Genomic DNA, 17,746 nt, shown 5'->3' with positions numbered 1-17,746 from the left:
TCTTCTCCCTCGTCCAGGTGATAGGTCACCTGGTCATAGAAGGAAATGAGATTGGTCAAACAAGACCTACCCGCAACAAACCCGTGCTGGCTATCCCTTAGGATGTTAGCCTGGGCCAGTCCCTCAAGGATGGCCTCCTTAATAAACTTTTCTAAGATCTTCCCCAGGATAGAAGTCAGGCTAATGGGCCTGTAGTTAGCCGGATCGACTCTCCTCCCTTTCTTGAATATCGGCACCACATTGGCCTTCTTCCAGTCTTCGGGCACTACACCAGAGTGCCAGGAGTTTTCAAAGATCCGTGCCAGGGGCTGGGTTATGACACTCACCAGCTCCTTGAGTACCCTGGGGTGCAGATTGTCAGGGCTGGCTGACTTGAAGGTATCCAGCTTCTCAAGGTGTTCCTTCACGAGGTCAGCATTTATGGCGGGTAGGGGATCCCCATCACCCAGATCTCCCTGTCCCATAGCAGGCATGGGCGTCCCATGGGACTGATGAAAGACTGATGCAAAGTACCTATTTAATAGGTTGGCTTTTTCCTGGGCGTCAGTTGTCAGTTGCCCCATCTGGTTTAGCAGGGGTCCAACATTTCCCTTGCTTTTCCTCCAGCTCCCCACATATCTGAAAAAGGACTTTTTGTTGTCCTTGATGCTTGAAGCTAGTTGGAGTTCAGTTGCAGCCTTGGCTTTCCTGGTTTGCTCCCTGCAGGACGGGACCAGCGCAGTATAATCCTCCTTGGAGGTGAATCCTGTCCTCCATCCTTTGTAGGCTTTCCTTTTTAGCCGCAGGAGGTCCACTAGGTCCCTGGAGAGCCAGGAGGGCTGCTGTGCCTTCTTGCTGCCTTTCCTCCGTGTTGGAATAGATTTGGCTTGTGCATTGAGGATCGCTTCCTTGAGAAGCAACCACTCTTCTTGAACTCCCAACTCCCTGGGGTCACGGTCCCTGAGGGCCTGACCAACAAGCCTCTTGAGCTTGTCAAAGTCGGCTTTTCTGAAGTCTAGGACTTCTGTGTTGCTGACTGACTTGCCAGCTTTATGGCGGATGGTGAAGGTGATCAGCTTGTGGTTGCTGCCACGCAGCTTCCCATCCAGCTGGCGTGTCAGAGACCCCAGTAGGGAGCAGACCCCGCAAAGGGATGTGGCCATATAATCCAGCCAAAGGTTGGGGCTGAGGTTAAAGTTCCCTGACCCATCTTCCACCAGGAAGGTGCTCACTTCTGGCATTTACCTGGGGGCTGCCACACCACCAGGAGCCCTGACAGGCCTTCCAGCCCTGGCAGGGTGTAGTTTTAGATCATGCCCAGGACCAATGAGTCCTCCACATCATCCCCATAGCCTCACCCTTACCTCCAGGCTGGTTCTGGTAGATCTCAGCAGAGAGATATGTCTCCTCTGCTGGCTGATTGTGAACTGCCCTCAGCTCAGGGAGCTGGGCCTTAAAATGGCTGCCCTCATCAGGCACCTGCCCCTCCCTGGCCCAGTCCTTAAAGTGGTAGGCACTACCAGTTCCCTGCCACAACTAAAGGTTTGCAGAATCTGTCTCTCTTGTTATTGAACAACTTTTATACATTTCCTTCCTATAACCTACTTTGATAACATTATTTAATTCATTGCCTGATCAAATGCCATCTCTGAGTACCTTTCCCACTTAAACATCTAATTAACGCTTAGGTTTACCATTAGTCTTTTCTCCTCCTCAGTGGTAAGTCCTCTGAAAAAGACATTCTGCTGATTTGTCATTCAGTTCTTTTGTTTGGAGCAAGGCAGGTCCAGAAGTCAAGAACTCAGATTTACTCCTGACTCTAGGGCCAGTCTCAGACATTACACTTTTTCCGATTTAAGTGGTCTATACCGTAATAGGAGACATGTTCACAGCACATAGACTGCTTTAAAAATGGCATACTCTGGTCTAGGTTAGATCAATGAATCAAAATTCAGTACTAGGTCTTCTCCCAAATCAAGGTAGTTCACTGTCTGTAGGCATCTCGGTTGCTGTGCAGCTTCCCCACTAGCCATCCCTTGCAGGGAGCTGCCAGGATGCAAAAGCATGTCACACTTACTTTTCCTGTCACACAGTGAAAGGAAGCCATGCCCTGCTTTCTTTCACTGTGCCTGCTGTGGGAGCCCACCAGGAGAACCCCATCCCTCCCAAGAGTGGGCACAGTGACTGGCCTGGGCATACTTGTCACACTGACTGCTGATGGGGGTGGGGAGGGGCAGGAATCGGCTCCCTGTGCATTATTATAGATTTATTGATTGAGCCAGGTTAAAATTACTTGTTATTGTTGTTTTGTTTTTTTAATTTTCCATCAGGAGCCAATTTTCCATCAGAATAGAGGAGAGAGAGAGAGTGTGGGGTGTGTGAGAGAGAAAGGGAGCATAGGAGCGAGGGGGGTAGATAGGGAGTGTGTGAGGCAGAAAGAAAAATAACCTTTTCAAATTTCCTCCCTCATTTTTCTTTTGCTTCTTAGTTCTTTGCTTCACTCTAAAGCTCTTTGGGCTGTAAAAGGTGCTGGCTGCTGCCAGAAGAGAGAGCTGTTTTGCTTGCTTGGTTAGTATGTGGTGCTAGTAACATCAAGGTTGCAGGTTTGCTTCCCCAGTTGGATTAGATGATCTTTTGACATCCCTTCCAGTCTTACTTCTCTATGAAATGTTTCTATGAGATGCTGCCATTGTGTTCTCACAAGGTGGCCAGGCTATGCTGGGCTTCTCCTTTTTTAAAAATTCCTGTTAAATTTTAAAAAATTTTTTCCATCTTGCCTCCACCATAATGATGATTTGTGCCTGTCCTGCTCCTGCAATGCTGAGGAGCTGTGCCCTGAAGCCTCCCTCCCACCCCCACCATGGCAGCCATTCCCAGCCCAACCCAGCCCATCCAGTGTGGCATTTCACCATAGTTAACCTCTGCACTTCTCCATACTGCAGTGCAAGGGGCCAGGATGTTGAGGCTAAGGGTGGAGGGAGGCATACTTTTATGCGTGCAGATGTGTGTAAACCTAGGATGCCAGGTTCCTCTGCTGCACTCCCCATTTCCTGGCATGGACCCAGCTGATCCCTGTCTTCTTCCCTATTTCCCTGCTGGTCAAGGCGGCACCTCTGTTTTGAAGCAAGAATAAAGCAAGAATTCCCTGTCTCTGAATGGGTGATGGGTGCAGCTGTGTATGTGCACCCTGCTGTCACAGCCAATCTCCCTGTCAGCGTTCAGTGTGACAAACATCTCCAGCCTGTATGGCCCCCTGTCACTTGCCTACTCTCAGAAAGCATTAGAGTTTCTCAGTGGGCTCCTGAACACTCATCAAGAGATTCCCATGCCTCCCATGTGTCATAGAATTGTAGGGCTGGAAGGGACCCCAAGGGATCATTGGGTCCAGCCCCCTGCATGAGCAGAAAAGACATCGGGGGATAGACGACCCCAGCCACACGACCTTTCAGTCTTCTCTTGAAGCCCTCCACCTCTGTGGGGACCTTGTTCCACAGTCTGGAAACTCTAGTTGTAAAGAAGTTTTCCGTAATGTTCAGCCAGAAACTCTCTTCCAGGAGTTTAAGGCCATTGTTTCTAGTTTTCCCCCCGGGGTGCCCTGGTGAACAGTTGTACACCAAGCCTCAGCTGTATGGCTGTGATATAGTGGTAAGCCACAATCAGGTCCCCTCTCAGCCTTCTTGTCTTTAGGTTGATGAGTCTGAGATCCCTCAGCCTCTCCTCATATGGTTTTCCATGCAAGTCCCTGATCATACAGGTGACCCTTCTCTGGACCCTCTCGAGCTTTTGCACATTCTTGTTGAAGTGTGGAGCTCAGAACTGGATGCAATATTGCAGCTTCATCCACACCAAAGTTGAGTAAAGTGGGAGAATCAAATCACTTCTTTGAATTTCCTGGAGCTGTATTGATGCATGCCAGAGTTTTATTGGCCCTAGCGCCTACTGCATTGCATTGCTGGCTCATATTTATGCTGGGTCCTGTTGTTACCCCCAAATCCCTTTCATTTGTAGTTCTGGTCAGATTAGCAATGCGATGCAGTGCTTTGCATTTCTCTGTGTTGAACCTCATCTGGTTCTGTTCTGCCCAACGTGCCAGCCTGTCTAGGTCTGCTTGTATCTGCAGCCTATCTCCAGGTGTGTCCACATAACCTTATATCTTGGTGTCATGAACTTAGCCAATGGGCTTTTCACCCCCTCATCCAGGCCATTAATGAAGATATTAAACAGCACTGGGCCAAGTACTAATCCCTGGGGTATGCCGCTGCCCACATCTTGCCGGAACGACATTGATCCATTCATTTGGACTCTCTGTGTCCTACCCACAACTAGTTTTGCACCCGTTTGATGGTCCCGCAGTTGAGCCCAATATCTTCCAATTTTCTGATCAGTACCTTGTGGGATACCAGGTTGAAGGCTTTCTGGAAGTCTAGGTATATGATGTCAACTGCTTTTACCTCATCCAGGTGATAAGTCACCTGATCATAGAAAGAAATGAGGTTTGTCTGACAAGACCTGCCTGTGATGAAGCCATGCTGGCTGTCATTCAGTATCATGCCTTCTGCAAGTTTGTCACATATAGCCTCTTTGATGAATGTTTCTAGGATTTTCCCTGGAATAGAAGTTAAATTAATTGGCTTGTAGTTTCCTGGGTGTTCACGCTTCCCCTTCTTGAAGATGAGCAAACATTGGCCCTCTTCCAGTTCTCTGGGATTTCTCCAGAGGCCCATGGTTTTTGAAAGACATTTGCCAGAGGCTCTGCAATTACTTCAGCTAACTCTTGCAGCACTCTTGGGTGGAGTTCGACCAGTCCTGCTGATTTATATATTTCTAATTTCTTTAATTGATCATATACCAGTTCTAGGGCAATGGTGGGAATGGTGTCAATCCCACCCTGCTCATTCTGTGCCCTACCGGGCATGTTGTTCCCCTTGATCTTGTGAAATACGAAGGCAAAAGTAGTCATTTAGGAGTTCTGTTTTTTCCTGAGTGGTAGTGACCAGGTATCCTGAGGCATTAAGCAGCGACCCCACACTCCCATTAGTTTTCCTTTTATGCCCTATGTAGCTAAAGAAGGGCTTCTTCTTGTCCTTGATTCTTGTAGCTATAGTTCAGTTTCTGCCTTAGCTTGCCTAATCTGTTTTCTACAAGTGCAGATCATTGTCAAGTAGTCTTCCTTAGAGGCTGTCCATTGTTTGTACGCCTCTTTCTTTTTCTGTAGGAGGGCTGCAACTTCCCTACTTAGTCAAGAGGGGTTTTTGACCCTTTTGCTACTTTTTCTCCGTAAGGGAATGGATTTTCTCTGAGCCTTAAGGATTGTATTCCTAAGGAATGACCATTCTTCTCATGCTCCCTTTACCTGTGGTCCTTGGTCTCTCAGGGCATTCTCTACTAGTGACCTGAGCTTATTAAAATTTGCATTTTTGAAGTCTAAGACTTCAAGCTTGGTATCTGTTTTGTCAACCTTGTGATGGACCGTGAATGTAATGATTTCATGGTCCCTATCACCTAGGCTGCCCTTAATATTTAACTTGGTCACCAGGCCACCCCCTTTGGCCAGGACCAGGTCAAGAACTGCATTGCCTCTAGTTGGCCTGTGCACCTCAAAAAATGCTCTTCGGTGTTGGTCAGGAAGAATTGTGATTGATTCAAGCTCGCCAAGCATTCCTCCCAGGAGATGCCTGAGTAGTTGAAGTTACCCATGACAACCATGTCCCATGTATGCACAGCCTCTGTTAGTTCATGGGCAAACACTAGATCAAGTTCCTTCCCTTGGTTAGGCAGCCTGTAGTATACACCTACAGTCAGGTCACTCATCTCACCTCCCCTGGAGCTTGACCCAGAGGGTTTCAAGCTTTTCTTCTTTGGGGCCAACATTGGCCTGTAGAGAGGTATACTACTCCTTCACATAGAAGGCAACACCCCCACCTCTCTTCCCTATCCAATCCCTCTGTGAAGGATGTAGCCCTTTATGGCTATGCTCCAGTATGAGAGGAGTCCCACCAGGTCTCCATAATCCATACTAGATCGTAGTGTCCAGTGGAAAGCAGGAGGAATAGTTCCTCCTGCTTGTTCCCCATGCTTCTGGCAGTGGTGTACAGGCACCTAAGTCCTTCTACTGAGGTCAATGGTTGCCTGTTGTGTTGAAGGGAAACTATTTTCTTCATTCCTGTAAGAATGGCTTGCTTGGTTTCATTGTCGATGGAGATTTCCTGTATATTTGTCCCCGGGTAGGTTCCAGTTAGCGTTTCCCCATCCCCCTGCAATCTTAGTTTAAAGTCCAATCTAAGAGACTGGCTATCCTGGCCAAGAAAAGGGACTTACCTTTCTGTGTGAGGTGGATGCCATCTCTCCCTAGGAGTCCTCTGACCTTGAAGTGGGCACCGTGGTCATAGAAGCCAAAACCTTCTTGGTGGCACTACCGTCGGAGATGCTGGTTCACCTCATCAGTGCATTCTTGCCTCCTTGGACCATGGCCTGAAACAGGGAGCACAGGAAAAAATTACCTGAGCCCCCCAATCCTTCAAGCCTAGCTCCCAGAGCCTTGTAGTTACTCTACTTCAGACATGTTCTGAATTGCTCCTGGCTGTGTCATTTGTTCCCACATGGATAAGGAGCATTGGGTAGTAATCTGTGGGCTGGACAAGCCTGGGGATCCTCTCTGTGATGGATCTGTGCCTCAGGGAGACAGCAGACCTCCTGTGCTGTGGGATCCAGGCAGCAGATGTCTCCCTCTGTTCCTCTCAGCAGGGAGTCACCTACTACAATTACCCAACATCTCCTCTGGTTGCTCTGTTGCCTCGCAGCCTTCCTGGTGGTAGTTGTGGGTGTGGCCTCTGTTGCTACACTCTCTGTTGCTGCTCTCTCCATTACTGCACTCACTCCCAGTGATGCCAGGGCTCCAAATCCATTCCCCAGCTGCACTGGAGGAGTTGTTCCAGCAATGTGGAGTTTAATTCTGTGTTGTCTAGAACTAGAGGTGACTGTCTTCCATCCATCTGTGTCAGGTCCGTCTTGTGTTGCCATCCCGCCATTTAAGTGATCCTGCAAAGAGTGGAAGTACCCATCAATCTCATCATCAGTGGCTCTGATCCCACACAACCTGCTAACCTCTTCCTGGAGTTCCCTTACCTGCCCCACCAGGCCTCAATCTGGGCACATGTGGGACAGCTGAGGGGATCCCCAGCCATCCCGCTGCCCCCAGGCCCCTGAGGACCCATCAGGCAACCCCTGCAGGCAGGGCACCCAGGTGCTGCCAACTCACCCAAAGGCTCCATTTGGGTGGAGGCCTCAGAGGAGCCTCAGGGCAGGAGGCAGCATCGGGACAGGGTTCCTGGCTCCACTCCAAGTCACCACCTCTGTGGTACAGTGATAAGGAGTAGACCAGACTGGAGATACCTGTCACTAACTCATAGGGCTTGGCAATCTTCAGTAGCCCATGGAGGCTGATGGTCATCCTGGGAGGCATGCTCAAGCGACCCACTCTCCTGGCCTTGGCCAATGCAGTCTGTTTCATGCCCTACCCCGCACTGAACAGCAAACTTGTGTTCTGTTCACTCCTGACCTAAACTAGGGCATTTATATAAACCCACATAGGTTTGAGTGATTCTGCTTCTGGCTTTTTTGAATGTCTGTACTTAGCTTAGAACTGGCTCTGTTGGTAGCCTTGGTGATTCTTTATCCATTGTGGTCTTCCCCCAATGGGCTTTGTAAGTGGATAATTTTCAACCAATACTGAATGTTTTTATTATTAACTCTATCAAAGGAAAGAGTTATTTCCAAAGAAACTCCTGCTAATACATTTAACTGGGTAAAATCCTTTGAAAACAGTATCTTTCAGTGGAAGTCTAGTGCATGAGACTCCAAAGAGGTGTCAGTCTATATCTTTTACCTGAAATAACATGTAAAGAGCTCATTTAACCTACTTTATTCTCCTTTTTTTCATTTTAATTTAAACTTTATTGCTTCTATATGTGCCACTATTAGACTTGCAGAACTTTACTATTTTTGTACCCTCTGTGATTTGTTTTCCTGTAGGTAAAATGGAATCTCTATTACCAAAATACTATATGTGAAGAAGCTATAACATGGAAATACTTTACCATAGCAATTTAATATTTAGGCTTTTCTAATTAGGGGAAGGCTGGGGCTCTTATCCATGATGACAAATGAGGAATAGAAAAGAACTTAGGCAAAAATTAAGAAATGTCGTTTTTGCCATAATGAGTTTGAGTTATTTGTCAAATATTCAGCATGAGTTATGATGCAGCATTAGCCTGAAAAGAAGAGATTGGCCAGAAGAAGAAGACATAAAACTAGTAACAGCAGATGAGGAAGAAACAGCAGGATGTGTAAAATGTTAGAAGGATATGGTCAAATAGATAGTTTGAAGAGTGAGGCAGCTACAAGAATCAAAGTAACTAGGATCATTAGGATTAATTGTTTTGGCTTTTCTTTTCCCTCTGTGTTATTTGAAGGTCATCTGAACATTGTTCAGCTAACAAATATTTTCCTAAGACAGGGAGAAAACCCTTTAAAAAAAGTTGGTCAGCCTAAATGTTTAGGTGTTCTGTGATTGCTCACCCTAAATGTATTCTAAAAGAAGTTATGCTTTTGTTTTATTCTGTCTATCCACAGATATCAGTTAGCTGGATTATAAAGATTAGCTTCTCAGCCAGTAATACTGAAAACATTTGGCCAATGTTTTTAGCCACTGTGATATTTTTTCTCAATTTTGAAGTGTCTAATGTAGGACACTGTTTGAAATTCTGATTTTTCAGAGCACAGTACTCAGAACTTTCTAAAATCATGCTACTATGTGGAGTCTCAATCTGGGCACTGAAAAATTTAGGCTTTCATAATGCCCCACTGAAATCAGGGGCTGGAAATTCCATGAGTCTGTGCTTGTAACATTTTGCAGTTTCCACTTAATTGTTGTTCTCCCCAACTTTGGCATGTGGGACAGAAAGAGGGACAAAGTTATTCGGCTTTGTTGATTTAACACACATGAATATCCCTATTACATTTTCTGAGATTGTGAAAGATATTTAGACATTGCTGATATCCTTTGAAGTTAATCGTTTTAATTTTCTGTTGCATTATTTCTATTTAAATATTCTGCAAACTGGATAGACTCAATTTAATTGTTTTTAGGAACACAGTAACTGAGGTAATTCTGAATTATAGTTTAATTACACAGGAATAGTTGCTGATCCCCTATGACAGCTCATAAGTAAATTTAATAGCTCATAAGTAAAATGCTTCCTAGGCAAGGAATTTATTTTTCTTCTGTAGTATTCTGTATTTTGCACAGATCCTAAAATCTGACTTTGTGTACTGGAGTATTTTCATCAGAGTTCAAGTGAGACCAGAAAGGCTGAGAATAAAAACAAAGGATCAACAATCCACTTTGGAAAACCTAAGAAGCATTCCAAACCTCAGTCAATTTTGAAGCTTCAGATTAGTTAAAACTTATCTTTTAGCTCAAGGTCTTTTCTACCCTTTCTCTTTCTGGTATCTACTTTGAGAGTGCAGCAGATCTGGCAGTCTATGCTGAGGCCTGCTGAAGCTTCAAAAAACACATTTCTAGAGTGTACTTGTTTCAAAGGCACATATTGCATTTTGAGGGAGCCTCTGATACAAAGAATCTCTGGGACACAAGGTTTGAAGACTGAAGTTGGTAATTCAGTCTCTGCAACAGCTGATGATAAGACAACCATTATTTGTTTAACCATTAGGAAATCTAGGTCAGAATTTTAGATAACAGCATCAGATGAAGCAAGCCCTCTGCAAAAGAAAACTTATGCATCTCTGATTTAGTTAAGCTATAAGCTACCCCGTCTTTCGCCTGACTTCAGATGAACATAGCTAATAACCTTTCTTCAGATGAACATGGTTAATAACCTTTCGTGGCTAATAACTTCCTCTGCATTTATCTGTCGTTGATTTGAAATGGCTGCTAAGCACATCTGAAGACTAAGTAACTTATTAGAACCCTAAATATGGATTTTAATTTTTAATTTAGTGTATGTACAGATGTTACATTTAGATCAACTGAACCAGGCATTCAGAGGGCTTAAACTGCCCAAACTTTGATGCATCTGAACTGAGTCTGTTCCCCTCATGTGGTTCATTGACTTAGATCAAGAAAGGGTTAACCCAGTCTAGAAAAGGGTTAGCCTGATCTTCTGCATGCTTGCATACGTTCTCAGCACAGCACCAGGTGCTTACCCCAGCCTCAAGGCTGTGGTGTTTCCACTTCCCAAAAATAACTAAGGTATTTTTAGTCCCCCTCCCCACCCAACTTCCCCTCTCTGACTGAGCAACCCACCTCCCTCTGCAGGCAGACCCATCAATTCCTCCCCCTTGATCCTGCCAACCGGCCCCCCACTCCGTGAACCCATTATCCCCACCCAATACCACTGGTCCCTCCCCTGACCCCAAGTTACTTATGTCGGGTTTGCCACATGGCCCCTAGCAGTGGCAAATGGCTGTACCCTTTGTTCCCAGTCTTGATTTCGGTGGCTCAAACTAAGCCGCATGAACATAGACCAGGTTCAGTAAAAGGGTGTACATACCCTTAGAACATACGGGCTTTTATTTTTGGGGATAAAGATATAATTGTGCTGAATTGATTGTTGTAATGTAAAGGATGAACCTACGCCCATTAAGTTAAATGTTCACTTGGAAACAAGAAATCAAAACATTAGCTCTGAAGTTTTTCACAAATATGGGGCAGCAAATCTAGACTAAAAATAAAGCTGAGTCTGATAAGAGACTCAGAAAGAATAATTGCTTAATAAGGACATTGCTAATAAGATTGTGAAGTAAAATGCACACCACAAACAACAATAGAATATTGAAACAAAATAAGATTTCTGCTGTAAAAAATTACTAGAATGATTTTGATATTTTAATCACTGTAGTGACTTTCTGCTGACAAAATTCCACTCTCATTTGCTTAATATAAATGGATTGAGGACACAAGGATAATTCATTCTGGCAAATGCCGGCACTAACAAAATACCAAGAAAAACGGGCAAGACATAAATGATTTCTTCTTAATTATTATATTCCTTGACATGGGGTAATTCTTAAATCATGACAGATGTCAGGCTTGGATAAAACTCATTCAGGCTTACTGCTTCCCTAAGGGTTATCTTGTGAAACTGCCAGACTGCAAACTAAGTGACAGTCTCTGATTCTTTTTGTTCTTGTTAATTTTTTTCTGCAGACGCACTATGAAAGTGGAGAGTATATTATTAGACAAGGTGCTCGAGGGGACACTTTCTTCATAATCAGCAAAGGAAAGGTAAGCTGTTGACACCCCTTTTACAGAAAATGTCATATACAATGGTGTACTGAGAAATGCAGTGCCAGCCAACTTGCAGGGACAAGAGTTACAACATTTCACATTTAATTACGTTTTTGATGATGTGTCAATGGAAAAACAATGGCGTATAGAAAAAATAAAGACCACTGGAAGATTTTACACACTTTTTCACGTGCATTCACAAGGACTTTTTGGCTTTGAAAAATGGTTGTTAAAATACTGAGATAAATAATCAACAAGATAAGCACATTCCTTCAAGGGAATCTTTTCTTCATGCTGTGCTTTTACATGTAGAAAGAACCTCAGGAAGTACAGTCTAGATCGGGATCTAAACCTCCCCAGTGCTTGGAACCAGACTTCTGGCTCAGCATATTGTTGAAATAGGAACCAGCTGTATGTTCTAACCCTCTGCAATACACAAACATGCAATACACAAACCCTACAGATTGATGGAGCAGATAAACTCTACAGGCCTAACATTTATTCTATTTGTTAAGATTTGAATCATGGGAAACCATAGAACTACTGAGATGCCTTTCTGAAATAAAAGAAAATGTTCTCTGCCATATTTTTTCATGAGCATTTACTGAAACTTTGTGACTGTTTTGAGGCCTGAGTTTCTACTCAGGGTGATATGCTTCTGAACTTTTTGTTTTTCTACAAACTGCCGATCAATCATTATAGTTGTTATTTCTCAGTTGAAATCCCATTTTAGATAGTGTAATAGTGTTAAGGTATGTAAACACATAGCTCTCTTCCTCAGCAGGATGCAAATAGTCCAGGGAATTTACTGTGATTTCTCACTATAGCTTATATTTGATAAGTAAAATGTAAGAAAAGATGATAGATGAATTAGAACATAGGGACAATCCAAATCTTCTGTTTATAGACTTTATATCTTCCCAAACTCAGATGCAGGTTAATACAGATATTTTATAATTAAAGGTAACAACATAGCCCCATGTGTCACAGAAAGATGGAGTGTTATTTTAGTTATTTTGGACATGCTAACTATCACACATGCTGGGTTATCTTCTGAGGCAGTTGCCAGCTTTCAAGTACTGAAGCTGTCTTGCTCATAATCCGTTTGTCTCTGTAACTAGTGTCCTTTTTATGAGATAACTGAAGGCATATGTTCACTAAAAGAAAAAGCCATCTCTCTCTCTCTCTCTACCCCCTCTCTTCTTGTGTGTGAGTGTTTTCAGTGTGAATGGGACAAATCACTGTCAGATTTCCTAAGTGCAGATTATTATGGGGTACACATTTTTTATTATTAATACTGAAAGAATTACTTCATGCTACCCTCCTCCTTCATATATTGTTCATGGTGTCATTTCATGGTCTTATTCCAACTTCTTTTACTGAGGGATAAACACACTATCATAATTTCTTTATACCTCTGAAGAAGGAAATCCTTGACGTGAGTGATCCCCATGCACTGACTAATCTGTACTGACCTACAACAGCTTGTACTCTATCCTTTGTACTAAAAAATGTGTCTATATTTCTTGCTGATGGGTTTAATCAATTACTGGGTATGTCTCCACGTTCATTAATGTGCAGTGGTTACTGCACATTTCATTTAGTACTTGTGTAATCAAGCATTAAATAAATATAAAGTAAAAGTAACTGGAGTTACTGTGCAGTAGCACCAGCAAACACCTTTTTAATGATGCTACTGCACACTAGCTTAATAATACTGCACAGTAGAGTATTATCACTGTTCGTGCTATGACATGGTATTGCACAGTATTATTAGCATCTTGTGTAAATGTGCCCACTGCATATAATTAAACTCATGCATCTATACATCCTCTATGGTGCCACTAACAGAAATGGCAGAAGCTATGTTGGATTTCCATTGGCTGCTACATGGAGTCTACATGTTTCAGTTTGAGAGATGTCTTTGATTATTTATTTTGAAAATTCATTGGCCAGCAAAAGCAATTACAGTGCACCTCACCCTACTGATACGTTCCTTATAACTTTGGCTGGAGTCTTGTCAGAAAGGCTGTACAGAGATGTCCACTCTCCAGTTTCTAAGTAGATTAGTACATGTACCTCAGTTCTACCACTCTAATGGTTTCCAAAAAGGACTGTTGGGAATGGTGATAGATGCGAAGAACTGGAGACCAGTACAGTAAACTTTACATGCAGATATATGTGATACATAGAATCATAGAATCAATGAGTCGGAAGGGACCTAGACAGATCATCAAATCCAACCCCCTGCCAGGGGCAGGAATGAGCACTGGAGGTGGAAGGGGTCATAAGACCCCAGCCAGGTGCCTATCCAGTCTCCTCTTGAAGATTTCCAGGGAAGGTGAGAGCACCACCCCTCTGGGAAGCCTATTCTAGGCTCTGGCCACACTTACAGTGGAGGAGTTCTTCCTAATATCTAACCCAAACCTATCCTTCCTCAGCTTGTGGCCATTGTTCCTGGTGACTCGAAGGGGGCCCCTGGTGAACAGACTTTCCCCGAGTCCCTGCTGGTGGCCCCTGATAAAGTTGTAGGTAGCCACAAGATCCCCCCTTAGTCTCCTCTTGCAGAGACTAAAGAGATTCAGGTCCCTCAGCCTCTTCTCGTAGGGCTGGCCACGGAGGCCCCCAACCATAGGAGTGGCCTCCTCTGGACTCTCTCCAGGTTCTCCACGTCCCTCTTGAAGTGCGGCGCCCAGAACTGGACACAGTACTCCAACTGCTGCCTGATACGTACTGTATATAGGAAAAGTACTGTGAAACAATATAGCATAGGCTGCTGTTCCCAAAACTCAGTGCCAAAATGATTACCTTAAAATGGTGATACAAAGGATCAGTATCTGTGACCACTTCTTTCACAGGCAGAGCCGTAATTCCTGATCCATGCGGAATCTGGGGGCCATCGGCAAAGTTGGCTAACCAAAAGGATCTAAACATAGCCCAGATACTGCATACTTTTTTACAGTACCATTAGTGAAAATATTTTTTAAACTATCCAGCAATGTTATCTTCAACAAGGCTTGACTCAAGTGGACAAGAGGTCCTAAAACATTAGTCTCACCAGTCTAGAATTTCTCATAATCTCTCCATGTCACTTGATCATGCCCTCCCATGTTTGTTACAGTTACAATCCTCCAGACCAAATTACGGTAAAGCATTTTTTTTACAACAACTTGCATGTAGAACTAGGGCCAGGCTTGTTGAATGAACTCTTTGAAGTGAAGCAGGCAAGGTTCTTTGGGCAGATGTGATATCTTTTATTAGACCAGCTGAGCATCTGGAAAAAAAACCCAGCTCTTTGAAGTGACTCGTTTGTTCCTATCTGACCAAAAGCCACTTCTCTCACACCATTCAATGTTCAGTCTTTATTGTAAAATTTCATCCCGTGTTGTGTAATCACACAATGATTTCTCTGTAAAAAAACACTTGCTTGTGGACAGTTTGTAGTCAGATCATGTAGGTGCATTACTGGAGCCATATTATCCAGTAATTAATATGCATCATCACTTTAAACTGTGTGGAAATTGCAACTAAAATCCTGTAATCATTTGGCATTTATTATTTAGGGTACAGGAGAGGATAACTGAGAAACAGATTAAAAATGTATTTAATCTTCCTTTTCTTGTTTGGGATTATATTTTTCATCTGTTACACTTTTTCTACCTTCAGCTGATCTTTGACTCATTACTGATGATAAATTTAGTGTTCATTAATGACTCAAGTCCATTGTTCAAGAACTTCTTATAGAAAAGACAGGAGAGTCCAGAGGAATAGTTGGTCATGCTGTAGTAGAATATGTAACTAAAATCTATTCCCCACACAAGAACTGTATTAAACTGGAAACCCATATTTTTGCTGAGACCCAAAAATTTAAGTAAAGATTGACTGAGAGATAATATTTTTTGCACACTAAATATTTATTGCATTGGATGTTGTAATTATGCCAGCCTCCTCTCATAGTCTGCCCAGCCAAGTGTTATTTATTATTGCTTCTAGTACATGTAGACTCAAAAAAAAATAGACCCTTTAAAATATCTACATATGAAATGGTTCTTCTTTCCCTCCAAAACTATTAGAATGTTAAGGAACTATTTCTATTATATTAGCTTCTAGGAGATGCAATACAAATCTTTCTGAAAATACCTAGCTATGAGGAAACCACGGATTCTTGCCAGCTTAATACAAAATCATAAGACCTTTGAGAAAGCAACTAAAATATTTCAGTAGAAAATTTAGAAGAAATAGCAACCTTAATGGTGGAATGCTATCTGCACTAGATAAAAAGTCCCTCTAAGGCTATGTGTCTACACAGTAAATTTACCACGCACCTGAGCAGTATTCTCAGGCATGCTGTGCTGTTCATGTTGCACTGCTTTCTAAAGTGGAAGCAATATAATTGCAACCACCCAATGTGCCGGGGGTGCAGGTGGGGGAGGACTGATTTGGCACTGTTAAATAAAAATGGCAATGATCCTGCCTGCAGCAACACTATACTGCTTTTGCATTAGGTAGCCAGCCTCGAGCAGAAGAGAATTCCTGGGGATGATCTGGAACACAGTAAATTGATTATGTAGAGAGAACCCAACTTGTTAAATATTCTCTATATTTTTTAAACCTGTTGTTTCCCAGGCTCACATATTTTGGGATGGGTTAAAAAAAAAGGTAAGATGCAAACATTATGTTTCTCTTTCACCACACACACACAAAAAAAAGGTCAAGACACACCTCCAGGAGATTTAGCAAAATTGTTAAAAGTTGTTGAGACATCGTGATGATATTTTTTCCATTAAATGTACCTGTGAATCTTTTTATCTGCTTCAACTGGAACCTGAAATTGCCATTTCAGTACATATAAAACAGGGCTGATTGAGAAGTGGAAAGGTGCTCTTCATTTTGTAGCATCCATGCCTCTTCATATCAATAAGGTATAAATATAGATTGACTTTTGGCCTTAGTGAATGTTGTAGACAAAATAACAGAATTCACCTCATAAGTAAGAGAAGCCTGAACAGTAATACAAGTTATATACAAATGATTTGAGCTCCAGTTCTACAAATTACTCTTTTTAGGAAGAGAGGCAAGGATTTGTTAGGGTGGACTAGTTAGCTAAGCTTTCTAATGCAAGACATTCTTGCTTAGAAGATCAGAATAAGCCAGGCACGGTATAGTGTAGAATAGTAAAGGGAGAGGATGAGGGAAATTCCCAGGTGTAGCGCAGACACAATTAGCAGAAGAAAATAAGTTGATTACTGGGAGATCAGAGCCTATTTAGAAAGACTTTTCTTTCACGCAGTCAGTTGCAGAACTGGAACCTAAAATGCCGAAATGGAGCAGTGGTGCATATTCCAGGGACACTTTGGCTAGGGACAGACATTACACATAAACCAGTTTAAGTGATCCGAAACTGGTTTAAACCTGTAACAAAGCAGATATTCAGTGCACATAAACCAGTTTGAAAATGGCTGATATTAGTTTGAGATAAACCTGGTTGAATGTAATATCAGACTTAACTGATTTGGGTTATGCAATATCTGCCCCAGACCCCTTCCTGGTTTCAGTTAAATCAGAGTCCCCCAGCATCCCAGTTGCCTTGCAGCTCTGGATGGGGCTCTGCTGTCTGCTCCAGCCTAGCAGGGCTGACCCCACCCCTCTTCTCCCTGGCTGGAGCTCTGGCTCCACCTGCAGGAATCTGCTTGACTTCCCCCTGTTCCTCCCCCCACCCCGTTCCCCTTCACCACTCCCTGCTCAAGCAGATATTGTCCCCCCTCTGCCTTACACAGACACCTCTCAGCATTAGCTAGCATACCACATGCTGGCTACGATCCATGCTGTGGAAGACAGGGCAAAGGCAAACAGGACAGTTTTGGCTTAGGGCTTTTTGGAGCTAATCAACAGGTAGTTGGTAATGTCCCTCCATTCCTTCCTTGGAGAAAGCTGTTGATGAAGAGCTTGAACTAATGAGAGAGTCTGTTGTTTTGTTTGATTGGGTGCTAAATGTTAACCACTCCCTGTGTAACTCCCTGCTGTAATTCCCTGTAACTCAATGCTCTGTTATCAACAGCAATGGGGGCAGGGGAAGGGAACCCCTCCCTAATCAGAGAATCCTGCCAGGGCCTGGCCATGCCCCTCCTCAGCTCAGCATCATGAAAGGGAAGGGAGGGCTGCTCTAATGCCTTTCCCCACCCTGGCTTCTAGCCTGAGCCACTGCAAGCATGTACCAGCATTTCTTCAGTCCAGAGGAGATGTCTGCATGGTTAAAAACTAGTTTAGCCTAGCCATGTTAAACTAACCTGCAAAGATTGAATCACTTCAGGCTCAGGCTTTTTGAATGTCTGTCCCTAGCCTTCAGGTTCAATCTTGAGCATAAACCAAGTAAACTTAATTCAGTAAATGTTATTAAAATAGTAATTGCCAACTGACAGAAGATGAAATCCAAAGTTGCCATGCAAATATACATCTTTA

At 43.3% G+C, this 17,746-nt stretch overlaps 1 protein-coding gene across 5 annotated transcripts in view; it reads left to right on the top strand.

The window, feature by feature from the left end:
* The window catches only part of PRKG1 (protein kinase cGMP-dependent 1), a 1,074,795-nt gene that overhangs the window by 857,372 nt on the left and 199,677 nt on the right, over window positions 1-17,746 (top strand). For all 5 annotated transcript variants that reach the window (XM_090058529.1, XM_090058528.1, XM_090058532.1 and 2 more), the window contains one exon: window positions 11,207-11,284. In XM_090058529.1, coding sequence (XP_089914655.1) covers window positions 11,207-11,284 — 78 coding nt within the window. The remainder of the gene's footprint in view (window positions 1-11,206; window positions 11,285-17,746) is intronic.

The sequence above is a fragment of the Crocodylus siamensis genome, chromosome 7 (assembly GCF_052110815.1).
Source record: "Crocodylus siamensis isolate JL-2025a chromosome 7, ASM5211081v1, whole genome shotgun sequence".
NCBI classification, from domain to species: domain Eukaryota; kingdom Metazoa; phylum Chordata; order Crocodylia; family Crocodylidae; genus Crocodylus; species Crocodylus siamensis.
The sequence above is the reverse complement of the archived record's forward strand: the minus strand, read 5'-3'. Positions and strand labels throughout refer to the sequence as shown.